The sequence below is a fragment of the Camarhynchus parvulus genome, chromosome 3 (genome assembly GCF_901933205.1).
Source record: "Camarhynchus parvulus chromosome 3, STF_HiC, whole genome shotgun sequence".
In the NCBI taxonomy this organism is placed as follows: domain Eukaryota; kingdom Metazoa; phylum Chordata; class Aves; order Passeriformes; family Thraupidae; genus Camarhynchus; species Camarhynchus parvulus.
Window position 1 is genome coordinate 59,679,185 of NC_044573.1, and position 27,213 is coordinate 59,706,397.

At 37.7% G+C, this 27,213-nt stretch overlaps 1 protein-coding gene across 4 annotated transcripts in view; it reads left to right on the plus strand.

Annotated features, from left to right (window-relative positions):
• PTPRK (protein tyrosine phosphatase receptor type K) overlaps positions 1–27,213 on the plus strand; it is a 304,874-nt gene that overhangs the window by 77,823 nt on the left and 199,838 nt on the right. For all 4 annotated transcript variants that reach the window (XM_030944646.1, XM_030944647.1, XM_030944648.1 and 1 more), the window contains exons 4-5: positions 11,871–11,952; positions 13,748–13,863. In XM_030944646.1, coding sequence (XP_030800506.1) covers positions 11,871–11,952; positions 13,748–13,863 — 198 coding nt within the window. The remainder of the gene's footprint in view (positions 1–11,870; positions 11,953–13,747; positions 13,864–27,213) is intronic.

Below are 27,213 nucleotides of genomic sequence, written 5' to 3' on the forward strand. Positions count from 1 at the left end.
ACATGTATTTAAAATGTGGGCATAAAGTAAATGTATATTCTATGGTGAACTTTGCTAATTTAAATCTACATGGATTTTCTACTAGGAAACAAAAAAGAATTTGTGACAGATACTGGCACTGCCTTCTCTATTTATTGTGGTGGAACAATGTACTCTTGGCTTTTGCCTGGTTTTTGTCTGTGGTTGTTAAAGCTGTGTTTTAATGTTGGGAATTCCTTGTGGCCTGTGGTGTTCTGCAAACCTTTGTGAACTGAATATGATGATGATTGGCTGTGACTGCAGAAGCCTCAGTCTGGTGAGGAGAGAAAGCATCATTCCAATTGCAAACCCTAATTTACTCCCACTTAAGAATTGCCTTTGTCATCTTTTATAGAATGTCATGTAAGTGAAAAGCACTGTGTTGAACATAATGCAGAGTGCTATGATACAGATATCAACTAGATCCACTGGTGGGATAATGTCCCTGTCCCCTCAGTGGAAAAAAGGGCATTTTAAATATAGGTTATGACTTTCCTTTAATAGCCAGCGGCACAATCTTTAATAACTTACAACAGCTTACAATAATGAACAATGAACCTTGAGAGCAGAGATTCTAAAATGTGTTTGTCTTGGGCTTTAAATTTATCTTAACCTATCTGAAGGTTACTGGTAAGTATGTCCTTCTCTCTTATCTGCTCATTGTAGATAAAAATTGTAATTTTATGAGGTGAAAGGTTAGTACTCATCTATGCAGTCTTTTTCTGCCATTTAATAATCCATCTGTTAGAAAATTATTTTATAGGCATGTTAAAAATATGTGTTTCAAATTAAAAGAAGCTATGGTAAGTTTGCTCTGCTCATTATAAAACCTAAGCTGTTTCAAGAATAGTAATTGCTTAGTGTTTCACAGCTATTTTCCTGAACAATTAAAAAAAAAAAAGGTGGTGCATTTTCCTGAAAAAATTCAAAGAATGTGATTATGAATGATTCTTTGTTATTTCTCTCTTTCAGGAGACAATATTAATTTGGGAAGTATTTTTACCTTCCTTTTTCCATGGAGAGAAAAATACATTCAAGTGCAATACCAGAGACCAGAAACATTACTCATTTTAGTAGTCAAAATTACTGAAATAGCTTATGTAGTACGCCTATGGAAGAAACAAAGAAGGTCTGCTCAGTATTAATCTTCAGCACTTAAAAAAATATAAAATGGATTTTTTTTGGGAAAAGAGAGACCCTTTTCTCCTGAATTTAAGATTCATCATTCCTTTGTTTGACTTTTCAGTTTAGCTTGTTTGTTCAAAGGCTAGTTGAAGTATCAGACGTCTTTGCAGATTGATAGTAGAGGGAAGGTGGAAAGGAAAACAACTAATAAGACTTTAGTGGATACATTGAAGTTAAGGGTTTTAAGGGGGGCAGAGGAAATTCTTTGCCCCAAGTCTCTGTCTGATTAATTTTTATCTTTGTGTGATGTGCCTTACTTGACTTGTCAGTAACTTGTCTCCTCTGCTCTGATCCAGTTTCATTTGTTGAGCTCCTTAATAGTGTGTAACTCCTTCATATTTCTCCCTGCAAACTGAGAATATAAGCTGAACACCTTTAGCTTTCTACTCCAAATAAATGTAAGAAGCTACAATGACTCTGTATTTAATTATTTTACTGTTAATGATGTAATGCCTAAAAGCTCTAAAAATATCACAGAAATATATACCTGGAGAATCCCTTCTGAGTTAATTTAACATATTGTCATGGTGGGGAAATGTAGATTTGGTATCATTCCTGACTGATGTTTATCTACTTAACATTACAGACAGATTTCACAGCTATTACTTTTGCTACTTCATCTTCTTTACTACCTTTTTTACTACCTTTACTGCCCTGAAAAATAAATATTTCACTGTCACAATCTCAAATGCAAGTTTCTGCTCTAAGTAGGAAATTAGGGAATTAATCTGACTTGTCTGATTTCATTAAGCAAGGCATGTGATATTATGTATAACCGAGTAGTAGTGACAGTTTGAATGGTTTCAATGTTCCTGGTCTAATGTTTTCAGAAGTAGGAAGATAATATTCAGAAAGACTCATTGAAATTGCGTCTTAGTATCTGGAGGCCTGGCATATCTGGTATTTAGAGACCTTTACAAGGTCTTTCTCTTTGTAGCTCTCTAGGTAGTCTAAGTAAAGGCAAAATCATCAAAACTTGGTCCCTAGTGTGCTCCCTAGATAAGACATGTACAAGGATGTCAGTTAATATATTTTGAAAGATTCAGCTAGTTTTGTTTGTTTAGGGTTTGTGGGGTGGTTTTGGTTTTGTGTTGAGTTTTTGTATTTTTTTTTTTTTTTTTTTTTACTTTACAAAATTAAATTTTAGAGTGAAAAGCTGTGGGCACCATTGTGTATCTGTGGAGATGCATTTTGGTTTTGTTTTTAAGCATGTATGAGGTTATGAAGACAGAGACAAAACTTAAAGCTCTTCCTTCTTCAGGGTCTCAATTTCAAAGTATCATGCTCTCGAAAACCACCTGGTTCTTCTGCTTTTTCATTGACAAATAAGATTTTGTAGGCTTTGCTGTCGCTTTACTAACCATGAGGAATTAATTTCTTTCAGTTGTAGTAGGAATAAAAAATAAAGGTGTTGAATCAGTTATCAGGCGTGGCTTGGGGTTGTTCTCCTATTCTAACCTTATGTGGAAATTTTTCTGCTTACATTAAAGGTGCAGCCTGTCAAACTGATTTGTTCAAAGCTACTGTGGAGCAATGAATAATGGCTAACAAAGTTTAGCTTGCATTCCTTTGCTTCACTGTGACAAAAGCCATTTTATACTTGAATTCTTTGCAGTAATGTGCTTCTGGAGAACTTGCTTGCGTTGCCTTTTCCATGCAATTGTTTTACCTGTAACTTAGGGCCCTATGATTATCCTTGATAAATATATGGATTTGCTGGGTCTGTAGTTACTGCTGATGAACTGTCATCACTTAAAAGACTGTAATGACTACCCTCTTAATCTTCTGGTCCATTAAAACAAAACACAGAAAAGCTTGAGATACAAAAAAAAAGAAAGAAGAAAGTATCAAAAAAGCATACAAGATAATTTATGGAGTCAGCTCCATAGTCCAGGGCAGCATGATCGTTTAGGCTTGGATTCTCACATGGAAATATGGGAATTAACACAATAGATTTTGGGCTTTGCATTATAAAAAATAAAGCCTATTCATATGTCATAGGCTGTTGGAAGTTCATTGCATTGTCCCTTGAATGTGTCTCTGCTTCTCTGTGTCTAAAAATGACTGCTGGAGAATCTTTTACAGCTCAAAACTGTGTTGATGGATGATAGTATATTTTTACTAGGTTATTAGGGGATAGCAAACCTTTCCAGGTGACTTATTCAAATAGTGCTTCCATCATCCCACAAATGATTCATAGGCAGGAATCATCATAAAACAAGCAGGTGTTAGTTGGTAGCCAGCATTCTGGCAGAATACATCTAGTAAATATTAAAAGATGTAAAATGCATACAGGAAACAATTCAATTAACACTTTCCAAAGAGAAAAGGATTATATTCAATCCAACCCATAGTGAGTATCTGGAAGATACACAGTCAAAACTGAACTAGTGCCCTTCTGTTTAATGTAAGTGAAATAAAACTATTTCGTAGGACAACAGTTTCAGAAAATCAGAATGGTCAAAGTTGAAAGGCACCTCTGTGGGTTATCAAGTCCTGCTCAAAATTTTTCCACATGATAAGGAATTCCCAAAGGCCATTGGAAGTCGAAAAGGACTGACCTCTGCTCTGGGTTTGGGAAGTGGCATTATGCCAAGCTTGCATTGCTGCATTTTCAGGTAGCTACCCATGTTCCAAAGGACTGCTTCTGTGCTACTGGGAAGAGTTTCCTTAAGCTTTTAGTCTATCACAAAAATAAGCAAAGTACTGAGTATTTCATATGGGTTCTTAACTTGTCTCTTACTGCTGCTCTCCCAATTTTAGCCTTTAAATGTCATGATTTACAGTGCTATCAGTATTTTGTTGCCCATGGTTAAGAGTCATGCTTTTGTACGTGTCATTACTGTTATTTTAAAATCTCAATCATGTAAGAGCTTTCACCCTTAAACAAATGTTTTGGGTTTTTGATGATCTGGTGTTTATGGGCTATGTAAGTATGTTTTTTCTTCAAGTTCTTCAGTCAGTCAAGAGCAGGGTGAGATTTTACAGAACTGTAATATTCCCACATTATAAACTACTACTGCTCCAAAGCCAGAGTAGCTGTAACTCATCCATGTGTGGTGCTTCATCCAGATATTTTCTAGGAGGAGTCTAGAAATATTTGGCATAAGTTACTTGAAAGAAATAAGCAAAGATAAGCGCAGAGATGAGATTTTTTTTTTTTTCTTTCTGGTGTTCACTATGTTACTAACACAGTGGTTTCCAGGGTCACTGAGTCTAATTGCTAGCTTTTCCTGACATCAGGCAATCATCATACAGGTCTTTCCAAAGGCTTATTATGCTTCATATTAATTATCTGTTTTGCTGGAACATATATCTTTTTTGTGGAAGTAAAATATTGTTATTAGCTCTCATGATGTTTGAGTTTTTTAGCTCAGAAAACCTAACCTACACTTCTTGCTTTCACACAAAGAGATGATTTTACACTTGTGGTGTGGCTTTGTTTTTTGTTTGGCTTTTTATTTTTTCCTCAGGGATTGAATAGGTAGCTAGGTCAGTTACCACTAATAAATTGTTTAAAAGATCACCCTTTAGGACCCTTTGAAGGCATTTTTTTTGTGTGTGATTCTTCACCAGAGAGCACGAACTGAGATTAATCTTGGAGTACAAATTTCCCTATGTCAAGTAAAACTTGAATGTAACTTTAGGGATGAGAGGAGTTGTGAATGTCAGGGCTCCTTGCAGGTGACTCTGAGATGGTCAAAGAATCTGAAATGACCAGCTCAGCCGGATACCAGTGAGAAGATAGCCTTAACTCCTTTGGTTTCCAATGTCAGGAGGTGTGTTATTGAGGAAAAAAGAAGTAATTGGGTGTTAGCTGGCCTGGCAGACTTGAGGTTCCAAAGTTTTCACCGAAGTGTTTGATTTGCTGTGCTAAAGTTCTCTTGGGTCATGTCAGCTGCAAAGGCTGCCTCACAGGATTACTTGAGCATTCAAGTGGAATTAATTATGTTTTCATGATTTCTAAATTAGTTCAGCAAAATTGTTTGTAACGTTCACAAGGGAAATGCTTTTTATTATGTCAACAAAATTTTTGTATGTTAGATAAAATTTCTTTAGCTGCCCCTTTCAGCTAGCTTCCATTAAGCGTTGTCTTTTGTAACATGACACTGTTTTGATGTTTATAATAATTTTTCATTTCTTGGTAATTAAAACCTTTGATTCAGTGTTTTAAAATGCCTTTAACACTGTGAAAACATTGAATAGGGCTAGAAACTTGTCAGTGAATAGGATTTGTTGCTGTTTTATATATAATTGGTCTTGTTCTGCATGGCATTTCATCTGCAGAAAATTATTTTACTGCAAAACAAACTTTCTTCTATGTGCTGTTTAACCTTTATCAATTCTATTGCAAGTGGAGGTATGGGTATATCTGGAATACCCTACTGTGCTGTTACAAAACTGAAAAATAATGAAAGAAAGAGGTGTGTATGAAGTAGAAATAAAAGTTAATGTTTTCTTTTTGTAGTCTTATGAAAAACTGAAGTTTTATATCTGATGAGGTTAATATAACACATCTGGTGAAGCTTGTTGATATAACTTATCTGCTTTTGGTTTGGTTGGGTTTTTTGTTCGTTTTTGTAGGGGTTTTTATAGTTTGTTTTTCAGTGGTTTTTTTGTTTGTTTGTGGTTTTTTGTTTTTTTTTTTTGTGCTGTACTCTGGTTTTAGTGTGGTTTATCACAGATGCATTAACTTCTGTCTGCACACAGCTCTCTAGTACACCTTTCCACCAAGCACAGGAATTCATCCATATACAAGTTGAATTTCAGATAACCCAGCTAGTAGAGGCCCTACTATGCCTGAACAAAAGTATGTTGTAAGTTGAATGCTTTATGGAAATTACAGTATCTAAATTTTTCCTTTTAAAAATTTCTTTATGTTTTCATCTCCAATTCTTCTTCATCTCTCCCTAATTATATGTATTAGAGCCTAGTAGGAAAAAATTGTCAATGAAACACTACATTTCTGTTGTAACTAAACCTTTTAATGCTGACTTTTATCTAACTGAGGCATTGCCTTCTATATATGATCATGTGGCAGGACTGATGTCAAAACTGGGAGATTGTGCCTCCTTCACTACCATGACTGGTCAGAACTAGTCAAGTGGAGAAAGGACAAAGAAGGTCCACAAATTGTACTGAAAACACCATTCTTGCTGATGTTGCATTGCTTACAAGAAAACAGCTTTTACAAAGCCTAGGAAGAATTGTATTCCTAAGGGCAGACTTTGGGCTACAGAATTGTTTTCCCTCTTTTCTGACTACATTAATTCGCTAGGTATGTTTTGGGAGTGCTTGTTTTGATCAGTGCCTCACATGAGCTAATGATGATGGTACATAAACTTTTGGATCCTGAAAAGAGTTAAAAATTCAGTGAGACCAGTCCTTAAGAAGTACTTTTCTTATATTCCTGCAAGTGCAGGGTTAGCCTTTGTGGTGATTGCAGGATGCAGTGTTAGGGCTGTGAAGCAATGTGGAGGTTGAAGTATTTCTTAAGCATTAAACTTCAATAATTAAATGCCTGTAGGAGTTTCTGCTGTAATAATTACTACTTTTTCCATTGCATTCAAGCACTGTTGAATATTTAAATTGGTCAAAAATGTTTATTTCTGGAATAATATTAGATAAATAGTGGTTGTCATCTTTTGGATTTTGAAGCTGGGATATGAAAAGGTATGTGTTGTTTTCCAGTGCCTAAACCAAAACAGCTTTCATTTATTTTTTTATTTTTATTTTGTTCTTCTTATCATTTTTACACCTAATTTTTAGCTTGCAGCCCTTTACAGATGACAAGTATATAGGTGTCGTGGGTTTACAGGAAACAGGTTTTCTGGGAATGGAGTGGCCAGAGGCCAATAGGTGTTCAGATTCTGAAATTGGCACTTGACCTCACTGGTCAAACCTCACTGGTATTTGGATACGCCTCTGAGAACACAGGGGTTAAAAGCAGAGCTTTCCCTTGGGACTTCTTCTTTGGGTTCTAGCTGGGAGACTGGTGAGACCTTCCCCTGCCCAGCTCTGTCGGCTGGGCAGGGGGAGGGGAAGCATGCGGACAGGTGAGGTGGGGCCTTGGACGGAGAGGGGAGGTGAAATGGCCCTTGAAGATCAAAGGGTGGGGGCACCTGGAGGGATTGGGCAGCCCCCTTTCCCCCCCCAGAGACAAGAGAGAGAGAAGCCGGCGCTCCTTGGTGTACGGGGCTGCGGCCTTGAAGGCCTTGAAGTTGGCGGCATGCCTGGCGTGAGGAGAATGGGGGGAGCATGAAGAAGTCTAGCCGCTTTTTAACCCCTGTTTGGACAATGGAAACCTTACAAATGCTGACCCTCCTGGAGCTGAATGAGAAGAGGGATAAGAGATGAGATAAGACAAAACGGGCCACAAGAGAGGTGGAAAAGAACCTAAGGGTGGGAAGAGATGGAGTGGCTTTTTGCTGGACTTTTCTTGTATTGCCATGGGCAGAACTTTTTTCCTGTAGCACAGAAACTGCATCTAGGGGGAAGGCAATGGCTTGGAGCTAAGAGAGTTCAGTGTTGTTTTCTTGAGACCCCTCAGCCCCAGGGGGTGACCAAATCTGGGGGAGACAGTAGTCCCGAAAGTGAGAGACTGTGCTTTTTTTTGGAACTGGGCAAAGCATCCTTGAAAGGGGAACCCTAGAAGCAGGTCTGATCCATGCGCAGTGGTGAGAGCACTGGGCATGGAGAGAAGAAGTCACGACGGCAGATTGTACTCCGGGCGGTGCCACGAGTGACACGGAAACACATGAGGTTTCAATGGTGTTTCCAGGAGAAGCCTATGGTACAAGAAAGACTCCTCTCCTCTTGATGAACTGAAGATTGATTGTCTGAAGGGTGGTGATAGATTGAGAGTTGAGAATTTGGGGGAGAGATGTATTGTATTGGGAGAATTTGGTGGGGGGAGGAGGAAATGTTTTTGCAAGGTTTTAATTTTCCCTGTGTGTTTTTCTTTTTATATGTAGTTGTAGTGTAGTGAATAAAGTTTTTCTTTCTTTTATTCCTAAGCTAGAAGCCTGCTTTGCTTATTTCCTAGTCACATTTCACAGCAAACACCAGAGAAAGTGTATTTTCATGAGGCACTGGCATTGTGCCAGTGTCAAACCATGACAATAGGTAAGAGTGATTAACAGAATCTAGATCTAGTTAGATTTCCAAACATCCCTCTGCACAAACTTATAGTGAAGCCAAGCTGCCATTCTATGAGATACTTCCTTAGATACAGAATTGTGTCATCATGTTCATATGGGACCAGAGTGGGTGCCAAAAACCAGTACAAACACAGAAGTTTGTAGGTAAAAGCTGCTCTGGAATTGCAAGGACGGTATGTAATTATGAGATCCTGTAGAAGGACTCGCCAACTGAGAGTGATTGAGAAATAAAATGACAGGCACATTTTAGTGTTGATAATGAGATATAAAAAAATGCACACTCCATAAAATCTAAATTTCACACACAGAATGATGGACTCAGTTTAAGCTTGCCATTGCTGCTCGGCAGCAAAATCGCAGGGTTAATAAAAACATCAGCATAGAGCCCAGTGATGGTCGAAAGAAGCAAATAAAGTGTTAAGAATGGTTAAATAAGTTCTGTATAAATTAGGTAATGGTGTTAAGCTGTTGAATAAATTATGACTCACCCATATTTTGATTACTGTGTGCCAGCTCTACTCTCATTATCTTCAAAGAATATATTGTTGTTAGAAAGAGCTTCAGAGAGAAGGATGAGCATAATCAAAGAAAAGGGAATGGTTTTTATATGAGATTGGCTGAACAATCTGGGACTCTTCAAATTTGAGACAAAATTACTTTTGCATTTACATTTGGGATATATACTAGAGGTTTACGAAGTTGTGAATAATATAAAAGGCTGGCTGGGATCAATTTGTCACTGATTTGGGTCATTAAATGAAGTCTGGTATAAACCATACAAGTGGAAATGTCTCTTAATGCTGTCAATAGTAAACCCATGGATTTTCCCAAATGGCACTGTGTTCACTAAAAGTTTGCATGGTTTTAGGGAGAAAATGGCCCAGTATATGGACAAGAAATGCATTAGGCATGGCTAAATACGTAGGAGTGTGTCCGGTTCAGGGAGTTCTGGCCCTGGATCTTAATTTGTGTCTGAATGTAGGTACTTCATAAACAAGGATATGCAATTTTATTTGGAGAAGCAAATGACTATTTGTGTATCATCTTGGATCTATGTACAACATTCTGGGATCAAGTCTGATTCCCTTGAGTAGCATTTGAATTACCTGAAATATTCAGCACTTCCCATTCTCATTCATTGTGTCAGTTCTAGTACAAATGAGACAGGATAGTTGTCTCCATAACCCTGCTCTGTGCCAGCCAAATTCATCCCCTGGAAACAGTTTCTCTCTCTTCTCCATTAAAGAAGTGAGTATGTCTCAGAAGTGCACTATATGGCTGTGCAATTAAATTGCAGTAAGTGGAAGGACATTTATGGTTGCACAGGCAACTAATGTTTTCTGGCGAGAGTGATAATCTGAATTATTTTTCAGCTAAAACAGAAGTGTTGAAGCCATTCTTTCTAGGACTGTAAACTGAATAGTAGTGCAGATGAAGTGCAGGATTCACTCCCAAACACTTGTGTCTTATTACGATAAGCCCCCTCTGGTGAAAGCAATGGCTCAACACTCTATTTTTCCTCAAGAAGTTTGTGTATTTGAGGAAAAGAACTACCTTAGATTCTTGCCTGACTTGTGAGCATTTTGAACTGCTGTTTTCACCTATGTATGCAATTGCCTTTTTCCATTTCCCATTTTAAATGTGAACAGATGTTATCAAATTAAAGCCTGATAATAATTTTTTAAACTGAGCAGCACTTTTTGCTTTATTTCATCTATAGTTATGAATGTTTCATAGTTGTATTTGTACCAATTATGAATATAAAAAAATAATACTATATATTTGAAATATCAGTTCTCTAATATCTGTCTTTTTAATTATTGTATTTTTCTTTTTCTTACCTTGTAAACCTTGTTCCTTATAACTTTGCATAAGCTTATTGTCTTTCCATGTTTCTCCATGTTTTCTGTTTTTGTTTTTTTTTTGTTATTTTTCTTCTTCTCATGGTTCTCCATGTCTTTTATCTTTCTATTTGCTGTGGATTTCTCCTTTTCTGATAGCTTCCTACTCCTGCAGGGTGGAGATTACTAAAATGCATCTAGCAGAGGGGAAAAAAATGAAGTAAATTAATTCCCAGCAGTATCCCAAGAAATGTAGCTTTCTGTCCTCTGACTCCCAGTGTAAGAAGGTATCAACACACAGGAGAAGGGCACACTTATATAGCCAGAGCTTTCCTGAGAATTGGATCTAAATTATTTCCAAGTGAATCCATAACAACCCATGAGGTGCAAATGAGGTTCAGTTAGAATGAGGTGCAAATTTAGTTCAGTTCTTAGTATTTGGTGTGCAAATTTCTTAACTAGACTTTGAGAAACAATGTGCTTTCAGAGTTTGTGCGTGTTATAGAACTGTATTGTGCTGTAAAGAAACCAGTCTTGTCAGAAGGACTTTAAATCTAATGTTTCTTTCTTACCGAGTTGTCTTCCATACCATGCAACCATTTAAGTAAAAAAAAAATATGATAATCCAAACTATTAAAGAATTAAAGATAGTTATATTAATGTTTGTTACTGGGAACAAGTGCCAGCTCTCTGAAAATGCCTGAAGAGTGGGTAGACATTATCAAACACTGCTACGGTCAGAAATGTCAATGGACAAGGCACACTGTGAAAGTAGGACCCCCAGACACTAAATTGATTTCCGTCATGCTGTTGTTGGCCAAGGCGAGAGCAAGAGGCAGAGAATGAAGTGGTTCTTGTAACTAAATTCCATTTGGGTGCAAATAAAATTAGAAGGAAAATAAAGAAATTGGCTAGAAGTGCAGTCTTAGCAAGAATGTCTGGAGAAACTGGAAGAAGGATTATAAGTCCAGTGCTATCAAAACATACATTCCCCACAGGCATCTTCTTTCTGCAGTCAAAGCACAATTTCAGGAACTCTCTGAACCACCACCAAGCAATTCTTTGTTATTAACTGCCCGTTTGGGGTGGACAAGGTGCTGGATGTGAAGACAGTATCTTCTTTTTCTTCATACATAGGAATTTCCTCACTGCCTTGCAAGAAGGAAGAATGAAGTTAATGACAACTGCATAAATCTCGTGCCACAGCTGTTCATTTTGTTGCCACTGGAGAGTGCCGCACTATTTCTGTGTTTTCCTGTGCAACTGAGCTGCAGGAGGTTGCAGGAGACTATATTGTGACCCCCAGGAAGAAAACAAATTTTCTTAAAATTGGTTGATCACCTGTGTGCTGTGATGCCTAACCCATCTGAAAGTAATAGCATTTTTTTGGAATTGAATCGTGTTTGCACATTTAGCTGAGATAAAGCAGTACGCAGTTAAACATGTATTTTTCTGGTGTGCTATGAGCAGCAAATCCAAAGCAAGCCATGTATATGAATGGTATGGAACTACACCACACCGAGTAATAAATATTCCATTCAGTTGTCAAACCTTGTAGGAACTTCAACTAAATGAAAAAGGCAACGTGTCTTATATCTACACCCTTGCCACTGGGGGAATTCTGTAGAAATGAGTGTTGTAAACATTTTTTCTTTCATTTTGACAGGTAATATTTGAAGCTGAAGTCTCAGATGGAAGAAATGGCTACATTGCTATTGATGACATCCAGGTCTTGAGTTACCCTTGTGGTAAGTAATGATTAAGAGCTGCATTTTTCTGTGTCTTTTCAGGACATATATGATATTGCTGTGGACTGCTCAGTTTTCATCACTTGATCACTGATATTCTTTGTTCTTTCAATAGTATTTTTGTTGCAGCTTCCAGGAAGAAATGTGATTGCAATAGTGATTTACCTGGGTGAAATCTTTTTCTGCCAGAAGTATATTATACAGGGATAAAAAAAAGGGCAATCTTCAAAGTCTTTTCACTCATACACAGTTGGTGTGTATAATCAAAATGGGTTCTAATGTTAATGTATATATCACTGATTAAAGAAAACTGAATTGGCAGATGCTTGTAGGAGGTTCATCAGATTTTATATCTCTTTTCTCTTTTTTTCTTTTTTTTCTAAACAGACGAAATAGATTAAAAAAAAGGCTTCTGGCTGTTGAACTACTGAGAGATTGCATTTTGTTTGGTTTTTTTTGTGGACAGGCTTCTGGCATTTGTGCTTGCCTTTCCCTGCTAATCCTGGGGAATAATTGCATACATGCCAACACAGTTATCACAATGAGAATATTCTACTAATAAAAGGTTGTGAGGAAGAAATTGTTACTGTGTGTTTCTGGCACTTGTTATCAAAATTTTTTTGCAATTTCTTTCTGTTTAACTCTTCTCATCTTCCCCTAGACATACCCTCTCTAAAATATGATTTCATGCTAATGTACCATGTGGCTTCCTTGCTTTCTGAAATGACCAGGACATAACAATATCCTGCTCCAACTTGGCAAAATGATGCCAAATAATGAAGTTCCAGTGGTAGCTTCACATCATGTTTTCTTCTACTCCAAACCTTTTAAAATAGTAGCTCTTGGGAGCTACCAAGCTTACACGATATTTGAGTGAATTACCTTTTTAATATTTCAGCCACCCCAGCTATCTGATGGCTGTACTCAGCAAAGCTCTGCTTGGATTCAATATCTGGCTTTCATATGTATTTTCCTTCTCTTCTTTGTGTTTTGTTTTGAAGTGCCAAAACAAAAGGCACTCGGGTACAGTCATCCCAGCACATTATCTGTATGTTACAGTATTCAGACAAGCTCTTTTTGTTACTGATGTTTAAACCCTGTTTGTTCCAATTTAATGTTTTTTCCTGTGCGTCATGTTTCTTTAGTAAGCACAAAGAAAGAACAGTTCAGCTACTGTTTTCTTTAGTTGTTCTTGAAAAAAGGGTGGGTGAGCTGTGTAATGTGCCCATTCCTCAAATATTTCTGTTGGCTTTTGTAGGTCTAGTAAATCCTTCAGGTGGTTGTGCCACTGAGATTTCCTACAGCCTTTCTCAGTGTGAAAAATGGATTTGTCAGCTCCTGAAATACTATATTCAATGCCACAAATGATTTTGTTTTCCAAAACAAGAGCTCTGAGTTGCATTGCAAATAACATGAGCAGTATCTATTTGCTTGAGCAGTACGCTGCTAATTGGATTTTTCTCAGTATGATGAATTTCATACAGTCAAAAGTCTTTGAGATAATTCTTGTCAAGTACTGCTGACATTTTGGCACCTGATCTCCTTCTTTTGGCTTCTATTTTAAAAAGACTTTATTATAACACATGTATAACATAAAGTTAGAATCACCAGGGGAGAAGAGGAAAGGCTGAAAGCACTCCTCGAACGCAGAAGAGACAAATAATATTCTCTCTTCTGTTTCATTTTTAGCCAAAGATTGTTAAAACATGGAGGTTGAGGGAGATAATAATGTTTCTGGCACCTTTATTTTTTTATAATGACTTTTATTTGTAATTTTTGTTTTCCCCCTCTACAGATAAATCTCCACATTTTTTGAGGCTGGGGGATGTAGAGGTCAATGCAGGGCAGAATGCTACATTTCAGTGCATTGCTACAGGGAGAGATGCAGTGAATAACAAGTTATGGCTCCAGGTAAGGCTAACTCATGCAAGTCTGTTTGGCTGGAGGACAAGCTGCTTTCTGGAGATGAAATGTTTAAAATTCAATGCCTTTTATTTTTCTGCAGTTTAAATGGAATTTTATGTCTGTTCAACGGAGAAACTTGTAATCAGTTTTGCAATGTTGTAAAGCTTTGATTAAAAATAAGAGCTGGTGTGGATGCTGGGATGAGGTTGGCCCTTAAAGGCATTGTGTGCTTTCTCTCATTGTAAATCAAGTCCTCTGTTTAAAAATGTATTATCATTAAATTCAGATAATTGGCATTTAGGATCTAGTAATACACAGATGTAACACAGCTGTCATGAATTTTGAGGACTTTTTAATCACATAAATTACCTGTCCAAGCAGGTGGCTGGAGGGATATGGCTGCACTTCTGTGTGCATATCAGTTTCACCAGTAGTATATTAATGGAAGAGCCTAAAAGGCCTGCTGCACATCCTTTTACTCTGTCTCTACAATAGGAGGAACTTTAACTTTTACCCATTTATAATTGTGAATAGTATGTATGTCAGAATTTAAGAGATGATTCTAACCAGAATATAACCCTTCTTACTATGAAAGAAGAGAAAAAAGAAATGAACACCATCATCCTCCAAAATACCCAGTCTCCTCTGTATTATGGCAATGGGGTACTTACAATTAAGACCACTGGTTGAGTAACATAATGGCAAAGTTTCCAGTTGCTCTTAAAAAAATTAAATTTTACCACTTAAAAAGGATTTAAAAGTCACTTAAGTGGTACATGTACAACTGTGCATTATTTAGTTTAAATGTAAATCTTAAGCTCCAACATCCCTTCAGAATGGTTTCTAAATATATCCTCTAAAACTTTATTTTCCTATAATATGTATTTCTGTTTATTTTCAGAACTAAAATCTATGTAATTTTTGGGAAACATACTTTTAAATTATCTATAATCAGAACTTTAAAATATGTATTTTTGATCAAATGTATTTTGAAGTGAACTACCATCAGTTATTTCAGCTTGATTTCTGTTTTAATAGTGGAGCTGATGAACCTTGACTAGCTGTTGCATATAGGCATGTGATAAGCTTGAAATTTTAAAGAGATTTTTTAAAAAGATGATTGAAAAATCTGACATGCAAATGATATTATCAGACAAATATGCTGCAACATTAAAAAGGAACACAAGCAGTAACTGCATTGCATTTAGTGAAAAGGTATCACAGCAGTAGGAATGATTTGTAGTCCATGTCTTTGAGCAGTAATTTGTTTAAATTGAGTAAACATGTAATGCACTCATTCAGAAAAAGCAGCTTGATTTCAGAGACTTGCCAAATAGAGCACACAAAGCACAAAAAATGAAACTGGCCTGGGTTTTGCTATATCCAAGGCAAGACAATAGCATGAGGAGCATTCCAGCAAACCTGTGAAGCGCCACTTGCAGTTGATTGTGGGTCAGAAAGACCCAGTAGAGACAGCCAGCTGGAAATCTTCCCTTTCACTCACTCCTTAGAGGCAGATAACTCTGACAGATTATCCTTTCTAACTTTCACTCCCTGGAGAAGCCCAACTAGCAGCCAGATCAACTCAGAAAACATATGTTTTGTCCCTCCATATGCTTCATGGGTAGTTTATTTTTGTGTGTGTGTGTATATGGATCACAGATATGATAATTTCTCACAGTGTGATAGATGAAGTACTTTAGAGGTTATAACTCTCCTTGCCTGGGCTTGTGAAGTGCCCTGATACTCTTGAAGATACCTTGATACTTGAGCTTCTGTTCTCTTTCTTTTTCTCTTGTAAACAGTCATGAATTTTCACCAATTTAAGGGTGACTTTTTTTCACTCATCATTCCACCTCACAATCCTACTTTGCCAATATGTGTGAATTGGCAACCTTCCCTATATGGATAATTTTCTTTAGATTGCACTCAAAGTTACTGTTGTTGTACATAGGTAATAGTGAATTTACTCCTTATCCTTAAAAACTGGCATGGATATGTTTGGGCCTCATGAAACACTGGAGTGTAACTTGGAAAAGGTTGGCTTTAACCTTTGACCAAACTCAAGATTCATAAAGCCCGAATAGCCTGAAAGGAAGAACTGGCAGATCAAATCAAATGCCTAAGTAATTGTTTTTGAGAGCCTTTAGCTGAAGCATTCCAAGAATGTATTTTTCTCATAACAAGAAAGGCCATTATAAAAAAAAAAAAGACAAAGTGCAAAAATGAAAACTAAGTGGATGATGGTGGGGAAGAAGACACTTGCCAAGCACATAGTTTCAGAGAAAATAGCTTTTGGTTGTGTCCTTATTGAAAAAGAAAAAATATTTCCTTGAGGAGGAAAAAAAAGAAGGAAAAAAACCAGCAAAGAATTTGCTATTAAAACACATTCTTTCATAAGGAAAAGTTTGAGGAGCAATCTGGGACATCAGGCTTTTTTTGCGTCTGAAGAGATCTAAGATTTCATATGCTTGCATTGAAGTAGTAAATATGTGCAGGCAGAGATTTTGTTGAAGGCTCTACCGGTGTTCTCTGGCTCTTGCAGTCTTCTGTTTGGAGAAGAATTAAAGTAAATTCAGCAGCATGTAGTAAAAAATAGCAGCCACCCTGCTCTGTGTTCAAAGTCCTGCACTCCCATGGCTACTTCAGCAGGGATTGGTCTGAGCTGCTCCGGGATCAGCTTCACCCTCTTGATCCCTCTCTGCACTGATCTGGGGCTTTTGCAGCTCTCCAGTAAGTCAGTTCAGGAAAGTGATCTGACTGAAAAATATTTTGACTCCAACTGGATTTTTTTTGTTGGGGGGAGGGGGGTTGTGGATTTTTTTGTTGGGTTTTGTTGCTTTGTTCATGTTTTTTCTGGTTTTGTGGTTTTGTTTTATTTTAATATGTTTACTTGGTCTTTTGTTTTTTGGGTTTTTTCGTGTGTGTCTTTTTCCCCAGCTTGATTCATGTCTTACTTACCCATATAAGTAATGCCAGCAGGTGGAAAAAAAATGGGATGTTTGATTAGAAGCAGAGAAGAGGGAAAGAATGTAACCCCATGATATAAAAATGGGGATTATGGCAGCGTGTCTCCTTGTAGACCTATGTAAACTTCAATTTTGTTTTAGTTATTGGGCCCTGATCACATACTAGATGTTCTATCTGCAAGTACGTTTCCATGCTTATGTTTTTCCCAGTGTATATATAATTAAGTGCACATAGCTTTATGTGCCTAAAAATAAAAATGGACAAAAATAGGCACAGCATTTCAATACATGGTTTCCTGTGTGTTTACTGCTGTAATGACAGTATTTTCATCAACACATCATTTTCTATAAATGTATGTCTGTAAACATTTCAGACAAATAGAGATTAACACTGAATTGAACTTCTCCTGACTTCCATGGCTGCAGATTCTGCTCTTGTTTGCTTGGTTTTGGATTGTATCTGGTCTCTTATCCCTTTTGATATCCCTTTCCTGCCACCTCTGTATTTTGCAGCCTCAGTGGACCAATGTTTGGGACAGTCAAAGCTCTGTCATTGAAAGATAAGCAGTAAAGATAACAGAAGTTTTCAAAAGTTGAGGCTACATTAATACAGAATAAATATTTGCAAATATAAAGAGATTTAACTGGTTGAACAAGATGATCTGAAGCACACCTTTGTGACAGTGTGAATAGTAGGTGTGGGAGCAGGACAGAAATGCAGCTCAGATTCTTTTGTTCTTCACATTTTCAACTTGATCGGCTATCAAACCTTTTGTGGTTATGTGCTGAAGGAGTCTCTTTATGACCTGCAATTATTAGCAAATTCTAAAAGGCTTTCAAAGCCCTTAGTTTTTGTTTAAATGTTAAACAACATTGATGTTGTTTCTGAAGTACATTCAGTCATTCACAGTGCTTAGTATCTTTTTTACTTGTCATTCCCTTCAGAATGTAATGCTGGGGGGCTTTTTTTCAGTATTTTCCAACTTCTCTTAAAATTTCCACTGTAATATATCACACGCTGACAGCTGTAGTTTGGTCTTACTGCCTGCACTGAAGCAGATGAGTTGTGTCACAGGAGTTCTTAAACCAAAGGTGGTTAACCTAGGTTTTCCACCTGTTATGGTTTAGTATGCTCTGATTTCTAAGCTTTAGGAATTAGCAGAATTTCTTGCTGAAAAATGCTTTCCTGTAGGTGGTGACCATAAGTGTGTGTGTAGTCTAAAAGAAATTAATATAGTGTGTATAGATAGATATAATAATTAACTGGTTCTTGCCCACTTACTGCAGATTTTCTTTCTTTCAAAAGCCTATGAATTTTCTTTCTTTGAAAAGATGCTTAAAGAATAGGGAATTTTTCTTTTATTAACATTTGATGCACCTTGCTGCTTTGTGCACATTGATTTGCTAAATTACTGTAAGAAGGATCCCTGTTTTATTCTATTTATTTCCCTGTGAAATATCATGCATTCCACAGGAGTTGTGTCAGTAAATAAGCTTGCAAACAAGTTGCTTCTGCATGGTAATCCTATGCTCAGAATGGATATGTGTTGTATATTAAATTTTTGAAAGAATAGTGCACGCATTCTAAACATGGTAATTCAAGAGTGGGATGCTTATTTCCTTATTTTTCTGTCTTATATTATTTTTCTGTTTGCTTATTTCATGTGATGATTTCTGTATGAAGAAAGCTTCATTTCCTTGCTAAGATAGTAGAGAAATAGAATTGACTGGGTAGATTAAATAACATTTGCATACACCAAGACTCCAGAAAGCAGTGTATGTGTTGTCCAGCATTTGTTTTGTCAATCTAATTGGGATATCAGAGCAATAGGGTTTTTTGCATAATCGGGCTGTGTTTAACGGCTTCCTGAGCTGGGAACCATTGTGGCTCCCAGAAGCCCAATGCGATTTTCATGTCTTTATCGATGTCCAGTTCAGCTGGACACTCGTACAGCGCAGCATACAGAGCTTTTTGCTGGAACATCTGTTAAACCATATGTCTTGGCACCTGGTTCAGATGGCGATAACTGCAGCACTAATGAGTCCATCCATCATTGCTGAGCTTTGCATTAACACAGCATTGGATTAGGGAAAGCGGCTTGTTCTGGCTTTGCAGTCAGATGCGCTTTGCCACGCTCTGCGGTGATACCATTTGCCTTGGCGAATCTGAAATTCAAAGGGGTGCCGGCTGCATGCATTTAAAGGTTTAATATGCGCCTTGTAATCCTGGGCAGATTTGCCATCTGAGCGGTGGCGAGCGGGCCAATCTGTCAGCAATAGCTGTGGGTGCTGGCTAACTGCCCTCCACGCGGGCTGCCAAGGCTGGCGCAGCAGCCCCGTGCTCGCCCGTGGAGAGACTCGTCAGCATTAATACGGTCTGATGCAGCCCGTGTCTCTGCCAGAGGAAAGTGTCTTTCCTCGTGGAATAACAGATAATTAAAGCAATTGCCTGAGAGGAATAATTGAAAAAGTGAAATTAAACAGCATTATGGAAAATAAAATGCAAATTGCTGCAAAAACAATGGAGTCGGGCTGACCTCCCAGTGGTACCAACTGTTACTGGAGGATGAGTGAGCGTCTGTTCGGGCTCAAACAACTGGCTGCATCCCACTCCTTTTGTAGAGGAAACTGCCATAATCCCCAATGCCCTGTTCACCATCATCTTGGGTTTTGGTGCTGATTGCCACAGAATAGGATGTGATATTTAGCATTCATTTTTCTTGCTAGGTACTGCATATATGTGCTCTTTAACAAGTCTTTGGACTGGGCACGTGCAGATGGTATCCTGTGATGATGCATTGTGCACGATCAACATAATATTCCAGGAATTTAGATTAGAAAGGCTGTATAAAAATTCGTGCCTCTGGCAAAGGGTTGAGGGACAAGACATTAACTATTTTGTTTTGCTTTTTGGAAGGGCTATTTCCCTCAAAGGAGACAAGTTATGCAACAGAAGTCCTTTCCTCCTGCTGTTCCCAGGTGAAGACTTGGATTAGTATTCAGCAGGAGGGTTGAGGTGTGGGCTGTGGGTCTTTGGGGTAAACCATTTAGCTAACCTAACAGTGAATGCTAGGAGGCTTGTTTTGGTCTCAGAAAAAATGCATTTTTAATAGGAGAGTCACGTCCAATTTAACTTTGTTTTACACTGTTTGCATGTTGCTTTCTGTGAGTTTTCTAATGTAACTTTGCCTTTTGAGATACCATTGCATTTTGATACAGTTAATTAACTGGTTAAGATACCCTTTCTTTAGTTTGATGATAAAACATTTGCTGTTACAGTGCACTTGCCTATTCACTGTGTTCATTACATTGGAAGAGTGTTTTTTGTTGGTTTGCACAAATTTTATGATCCCTGAAAGCTAAGGAGGGCTGAGTATACTCTGAGTGTTAGAAAAGCTTTGTTATTTTGCCTTTTTGTTCAGTGCTGGCTAGAGAGAGTTCAGAGAATATGCCTTGCTAGCATCCGCAGGGTTTCAGCCGTGGAACTGTGATGGAGAGTTTTGATCCCCTTTTTGGTTTTGGTCAACTGTCAAGTTTGATGCTTTTTGGTTTTGAACTGAAATAAGTCAGTCAGGCCTGCTGCCCTAAGGAGGAGTGAGAGCTATGGTGCTGTGTGGAGGCTGCAGGAAGAGAGAGGGCCTATGGCTCTGGTTTTGCTCTTCTCCCTGGGTGGCAGTGGGTGAGCCTCTGGGGAGACAGAAGACTTTTTTGGATTATCAGCATCATCTGCCTAAAGCAAGTACTAATCTGCACAGCAAACTGGGCTGTTTGTGCCAAACCTTCTTTCCTCAGCCAGTAAAATCCTACTCAAGTCTACATCATCTTACCTTTATCTTGATTACTGACAGTGGCTGAGCAGGATAGAATTTTTTTTTCCTGTGCTTGAGGCTTGCACAGAAACTTCACTTTCCTCATTTGTTTCATATTGGTTGCTTTTACTTACAGAAAATATGTTTTTGAAAGGAAGACACAGTGTAGGGAGGCATAGAGGACATTTTTGCAATGACTTGTCTATTCTACCTTCACTTTCACCTCATCATGTTTATGGTGTGTGATAGACATTTTGGTTTCCCAAACCTTTTTTGCAAAGGTGTATGAAAAGCTGCCTTGAAGTGATCTATTAGGCTCCTTGTAAATTACTTGACTTGTAGTTTATTCTGTATTGCACACTCCTGACTCAGACATGGTTGTACAGAATATTCAACCCTTTAAATGAAAAAGGGTTGAAAATTTAATAAATGAAAATTTAAAGTATTCATAACTTTTTTCACAAAAGTTTTTTTTCCTCTGTTTTTTTCCCCTTCTATTCACCTTTGACCCTATCTATGTCTTTTAACCCTGAATGAACCATTCTCCCTCTCTCCTGCCTCAATTTATCAGCTCCATGGATAAATATGGCAGTTTCCCCTAGATGCCCGGTCATCCTAGGTTTCAACAACATGAAATAGTGTAATCCTCCTGGTCTTAATTTAATTCTGCCCCAGTTAGCTAAGTCCTCTGGTCTGCATAGCTACCAGTCATTTAGTTTATACAGCAGCCTTTGGAGCTGCCCTCCCTGTAGGTCTTCCCCGGGGTCCTGTGGTGGCTGGAGCATCTGGTGCTGGGAGCTGTGCTGCTGATTGTGGCCTCGGTGGTGGCTCTTTCCCCTCCTGCCATTTTGTACTTTACAGGTAGAACAGCTCCCATGGAGGTTTGGTCCTTTTGTGTAGTCCTGGTAGTTGCTCCTCAGTCAGCCAGTGGCTGAAGCACCCTAGTAAATGAGACACCTGAAATAAAGGTGATGTATATAAAAAGACGTTGTTACAAATTCCTTGGCCATTCTGTCCTGGGATTCTTGTCTGTTATCACCTGCATCCAGGTTGTCTTCTCCTCAGTGGTGTGATGTGGTAGGTAGCCTAATACCCCAGGCGCTAGTTTTCTCAAATAGCTGCAGGACTTAATGAATTACAGAAGAATAAGAGCAGCTGGTAGGCTTGGATGCTTTTAGAAAAGGGTAAAATGGTGTGCTGACAAATTTTTGAGGAGCTATCTTGTGGTGTTTCAGCCCTCAGTGGTGGGCTCTTCTGCAAAATTTTTCCTTCATTGTATTCTAACTAAGCAGTTTTTTTTTTTTATTTTGTGCTGTAGGATAAATACTGTAGCTCACTGTGCACTGCTCAAGGTGACATAGACCTTAAATCACTGTGTCAGGAATCCATACTTTTGTGAGTTGTGCGTTTTTGGTTGCTTGTTGTTATTTTTTTAAATCAAGAACACTGCAATCCAGAGCCAAGGCTTTCTGAGAAGCTCCATTTAAAAAAAAATATATATATACTTTTTTTTTTTAATGTTCAACATGAGTTCAATTAGGCTCAAACTAAGAGGCTTTAAAATGCTCAGAGAAAGTGAGTGTGGCTTTTGTTTGTGTGGTGGCATGGTCAGGGACACGGTACTATGAATTTTGCTAGTTTGCCTAGGGTGGCTCTTATTATAATAAAATAAATTATAAGTGCTACCTCTAAAGGGCCAGATGGCTCTCAATTATATTATTCCATCAGAGCCCTTGATTTCTTCAGTAGGAGGGTCAGTGCAATGTAATAGAAATTTGAGCTACTTCAAAGGGGACAAGTTTGAGTAACAGCAGTGCATGATACCAAGACATTTTAAGTAATCGTGGATTTTTCTGTACTGCAATGCAGCATGCAGGATAAAGCTCAGCTTGTCACATTTGTTCATGATCTTCAGTGTATGTTTGCATGGGAAAAGTTGTGCAGCTTTTCTTGCTAATAAATGAATACACAGTTCATTGGGAAGTAGAATCTTATTCTGGTTTGCTATGCATGTAGGAGACCAGAAAGTTAAAGCAAGTCCTACTAATTTCCTACTAAAAAAAAAAATTAATGCTTCCCCTTAATAATCAATCAAAAAAAATTATTAGTTAACTTTCTTTTATTCCTAGAAGATAGGACTGTTTAGGCATATTACTTACATAATTACATAATTATTATTTTTTATTACTTACATTACTACTTACATAATTACATAATTATTATTTTATTATTACGTACATATTTATAATTAGGCATATTACTTACATAATTACTATATTTCTAATTCATGATCATCTTGAAAAAAAATTCTTAGGCTAAATTTTGTACTTACAAATAAAATTGGAAAAATAATCCCACTTTGTTCAGTAATTAAAACCTTTGTGGGGGGAAAAAATAATTTTTTTAATAATTTCCCACAATAAATATATGTCACACTCTATTATGTTCCTAGTATGTTAATAAATTTCAAAATGCCAAGAATATATTGAGACATTTGTATGAAAGAAGAAAATATAATAATAATTATAATAATAATAATGAAATGGTTTCAGATTTTTCTCCATTTGGAAATTGTATCTTAAATGCTCTAAAAGAACATGTATGTCTGTGGAAAAGTGGCAGACAGGTGCATATAAAATAAAATGTAAACATTTTAGTTATTTGTGTCTTTTATTTATCTTTTTTTTTTTTTTTTTTTTTTAATTTTTTTGAAAACATGATCTGGCAGAGATTGTGCATTATTGCTGACATTCAAACCATCCACAGTCAACCCTCTTCCTTTTTTTCCTCCATCAAAAAGAGACATTTCTCCCTTTACATAACGAGTAATCCCAGGAATGTTTTGGAACATGTTGTTTACAAATGCCCCTTTGCTGAAGGCAGCAGAGGTTTAATGCCCTGGGCTGATGGGGTTGTCTTTCCAGCCCTTGTGCTGCTGGTGAAGTTCTGATTGCAGCTTTGGGGACTGGATTGCTCAGACAAACTGTGGACTTGTGCCCTGCTTACCACACATAACTTGCCCTCTCCTCTGCTGCCCGTGGCCGTGCAGTGAATCCGATCACAAGCTGATCCATTTGGTGATGATAATATATGGGGAGGGAGAGAGTTCTCAGGAAGATTTTTCATATTCCAGGTTGGCTTTTGTAAGTGAGCACAGGAGGGAAGGTGAGGAGGGGGCAAGTGCAGGGCAGCTGATAGGTCGCTGATGCCAAGGTAACACGGGTGTCACTGCAGCCAAAGCGTTGACATCTTCTGATCTCCGGAGGCATCCTGGCATCCAGCCGGGAGCCCTAGAAGGCAACCAGAGTTGACTGTAATTATTAGCAGCAGAGTGGGCTTATTTTAAGGTGTTTACAGTAAGAAAAGGATGGGGATGTGTAAGGTTGAACTGTCCAGGCTTGTAAAAATCACTGGTGTGAAAAAAAGGGTTCTGGAAAATTTTGAGGGAACATCACTGCAGACAGGTGTCTCATTGCTGTTTAACCAAAAAAAGCAAAGCTCACAACTTTTCAACCTGAAAAGTTAAGGATAAGTTTTTAATTTGTATAAGATATGCACTTAAATTCTACCAATTAAATAACACTTTGCAGTTTAAATTCTTTTGGTTCCACTCAGGTTCTAAAGGATCCACTAAAATTGCATTTCATATATACTAAATGCTTGATTTCTTTCATAAGGCAAAAGAGAGATATTTAAGACTAATTGTTAATTTACTCAAGATTGTTTTTAAGCTGTGTAGGCTTTGCTGTTGACTTTATTTAAAATATAGATGATCTAATTTCATTGCCTGAAAAAAGTTTAATGAAATCATGTTCCTATCAAATTAAAAATAACCTTGAAGTCAGAGTGATTTATTTAAGATTATAATTTTAAATGCCTGGAATGCCAGAATTAAGGAGGTTTTCTCACAGGCTAATATTTCTTTTAATCAAGTGTTTAGAGACTAGAGTAGTTCTTTGTGAAGCCCAGAGTTATTTTCACAAAAGAGGAGAACTGCCTGGTGGTGACCTCTCTTAAATGAGCAATTTAGGGTTATCAAATCAGACAGCAAGAGACTGGAGGAACCAAGGATCACACAGGGTACAGCCATTACCCATTAGTATAACTCCACATTAATTTTAAATTGAATTTTTAAAACTTAATTGAGCAGCATTTTCAAGATCTGTTCAGTGTGAACAGGACATAAATTGAAACAGTATGTACCAGGAACCCTTAATAAGCAGAGAGCACTGCTGCCTTTCTTTCCTCTCCTTTAAAATCAGTGGTAATGTTCTGACATTAAAAAGAAGAATTTAATTAAGAGATTGTGACAGTGCATCTGAACTCTGACTGGCTAATGGGTTACCAGTGTAAGGAATATTCACTGAAGTGAATGCAGGGCTTTTTCTTTAACATTCATTTTTAGATGAGCACTCTCTTCTGTTTGAACTTTTCATCATTTTAATGATGGAGAAATATTCTAATGGATAATCTATACATGAAGAAGGACTTGGAAAATGTAGTTGTGCGGTTGTTTCCCAAGAAACAAATTCTAATACAGAGAAATTAGAGTAACTGCTCCAAGCCTTGTAAGATAATATGGCAGGAAATCACTGATATAAATAAAGAAAGTCTGAGGTGTTGTTCTAGAACTGTAAAGCTTGTCAAATTTTATTTTAATTAATTTCACTGGAAGTGAATTAATATTTCATTTTAAGTAGAAGCCAAATTCACTTTGTTTCTCAATTTGAAACATGCAGATGAGCTTAAGTAAGCAAGTTCTGATCTTCAGAGTGTAAATTATTTTATATAGTGTAGCTTGGATGTGCTTCTCTGCTGCAGACTAAGCGTTTGGCATTCCAATTTAAAGAGCTGGACTTACTGAAACTGAGTCCTTCATTTTAGAGAACTCCCTAATATGTATTTTCCCTTCATAGAAGAACAAAAATGACTGCATTACATGGTTTGCTTGTCAAGTCTGCTATCATATAAGGTTTAAAGATACACCTTTGGTTTATTATTGGCTGCTTGGTATTTTTGACAATCACATGGCAAGTTTGTGTTTAGTGGGGAGTTTGACTTCCTTCTGCTGGGTGGCTATGATGTGGCAAGGCCATCAGGGCACAGGACAAACCTGAGAGGAAGAAAGTACCATGAGGTTTCCTTATTTTGGTTATTTCAGGGCACTAGATACAGGGTTTATATTTATATATTTATAATAAATAAATTAAAAACAAATAAAATTTCTGACAGTTCCAATCTTTGATTGGCACTGGGGAATGGGGGCAGGGCTGAGGTGGAGAGGAGGGTGGGGAGTTCAAGTCTTGAAAAGCCTTCTTTCAAATTTAGTATTTTCTATCAAAGAAGCCTGGAGGGGAAGGTGCACCTTCCACAAAATAATTTTAATGTTGTTTAACCATCACTGAAATAAAGCCTTTAGCATCATCACTCATTTGCTTGATATTGAAATTTAATAATTTCATTGATTCCTGAAGTTCAATAAGGCTTTTCATGTGTAGGAGTGTTTGCAGGCATCAGAAAACTTCCTTAATTTTTCTAAATTGGAGTCAGATACCCAGAGCTGAGGATGGAGCCTGTGCCTGTCACACGGTGTCTTGGTGGCACCATTGTTGGTCCAGGTGTCCTAAAGCCAAACATCCATTGCTTTTGCCGTGGGAATACCTTCTCAGAGACTACCCCTGTGATAACCAGGTTTGTGGCCGTTATGAGATGATGACAGTTCTAGGGAGGAGCAATAAGAGTACCTTTTGGAAGTGTCCTGGGTGCCTTTTTGTTCTGGAAATCTGTTTTTGCTCTTGGTATCTTGTGGCTCTTTCTGGCCCAGCCCTGCAGACAGAGCTCACACCTGAGGAAATGGCAGAGAGGGTGGCTGGGTGAGGGAAACTGGATGGTGTCTTCCTGCAGTGAGAAAATCCCACCAATAAACCTGCAACTGGCAAAGATAATGGCATAGTCTTTGTACTGGAATGTGGGTGACTGAAGTCTGCCTGCTTGGTATAAATAGAATTAATCTGTTTAAACTTGTTAATAGTTAGACTGAATGCTTGTTTCAATGGTAATGGACCACTGGTTAATCTACCACAAAACAGTTTAAAGTGACTAGCCCATGCTAGGACAACAAAGGGTAGGTGTAAATGTTATGAAGTACTCCTGCCTGTGACGAGGCTGCCTGATATAGACATGCAGCATTAAATCACCTCGTTTTTCTGCCCTTTGTGTTTTGCCACAGGTTTTCAGGTTATTAAATTCTGTGGCTCAGCAGTAGTGCTTTTGGTGTTAGAAAGCTTGGAGTTTAAAATCTCAATGAAGTTTCTCATTCAAGGGGTTGATTGGAGTTAAAAATGTTCACAGAGGTCATGCTTTGCTATGTGTTGAGCAGAATGAGTGGTTACAAGCAAATGCTGCCATCTTTCTGGGACTGAGTGATGCTGAGTGCTCAGAAACTGTATCCTGGACAGGAAATAACATACAGTTGATCCATGGGAGAGAGCAGTGACATTGTTTTTTCTCTTTGTGCATGTTTCTGGGTGTTTTTTAATGCTGACTTTTGGTGGAGGGTCCGTTTTTCAAGTGAAATC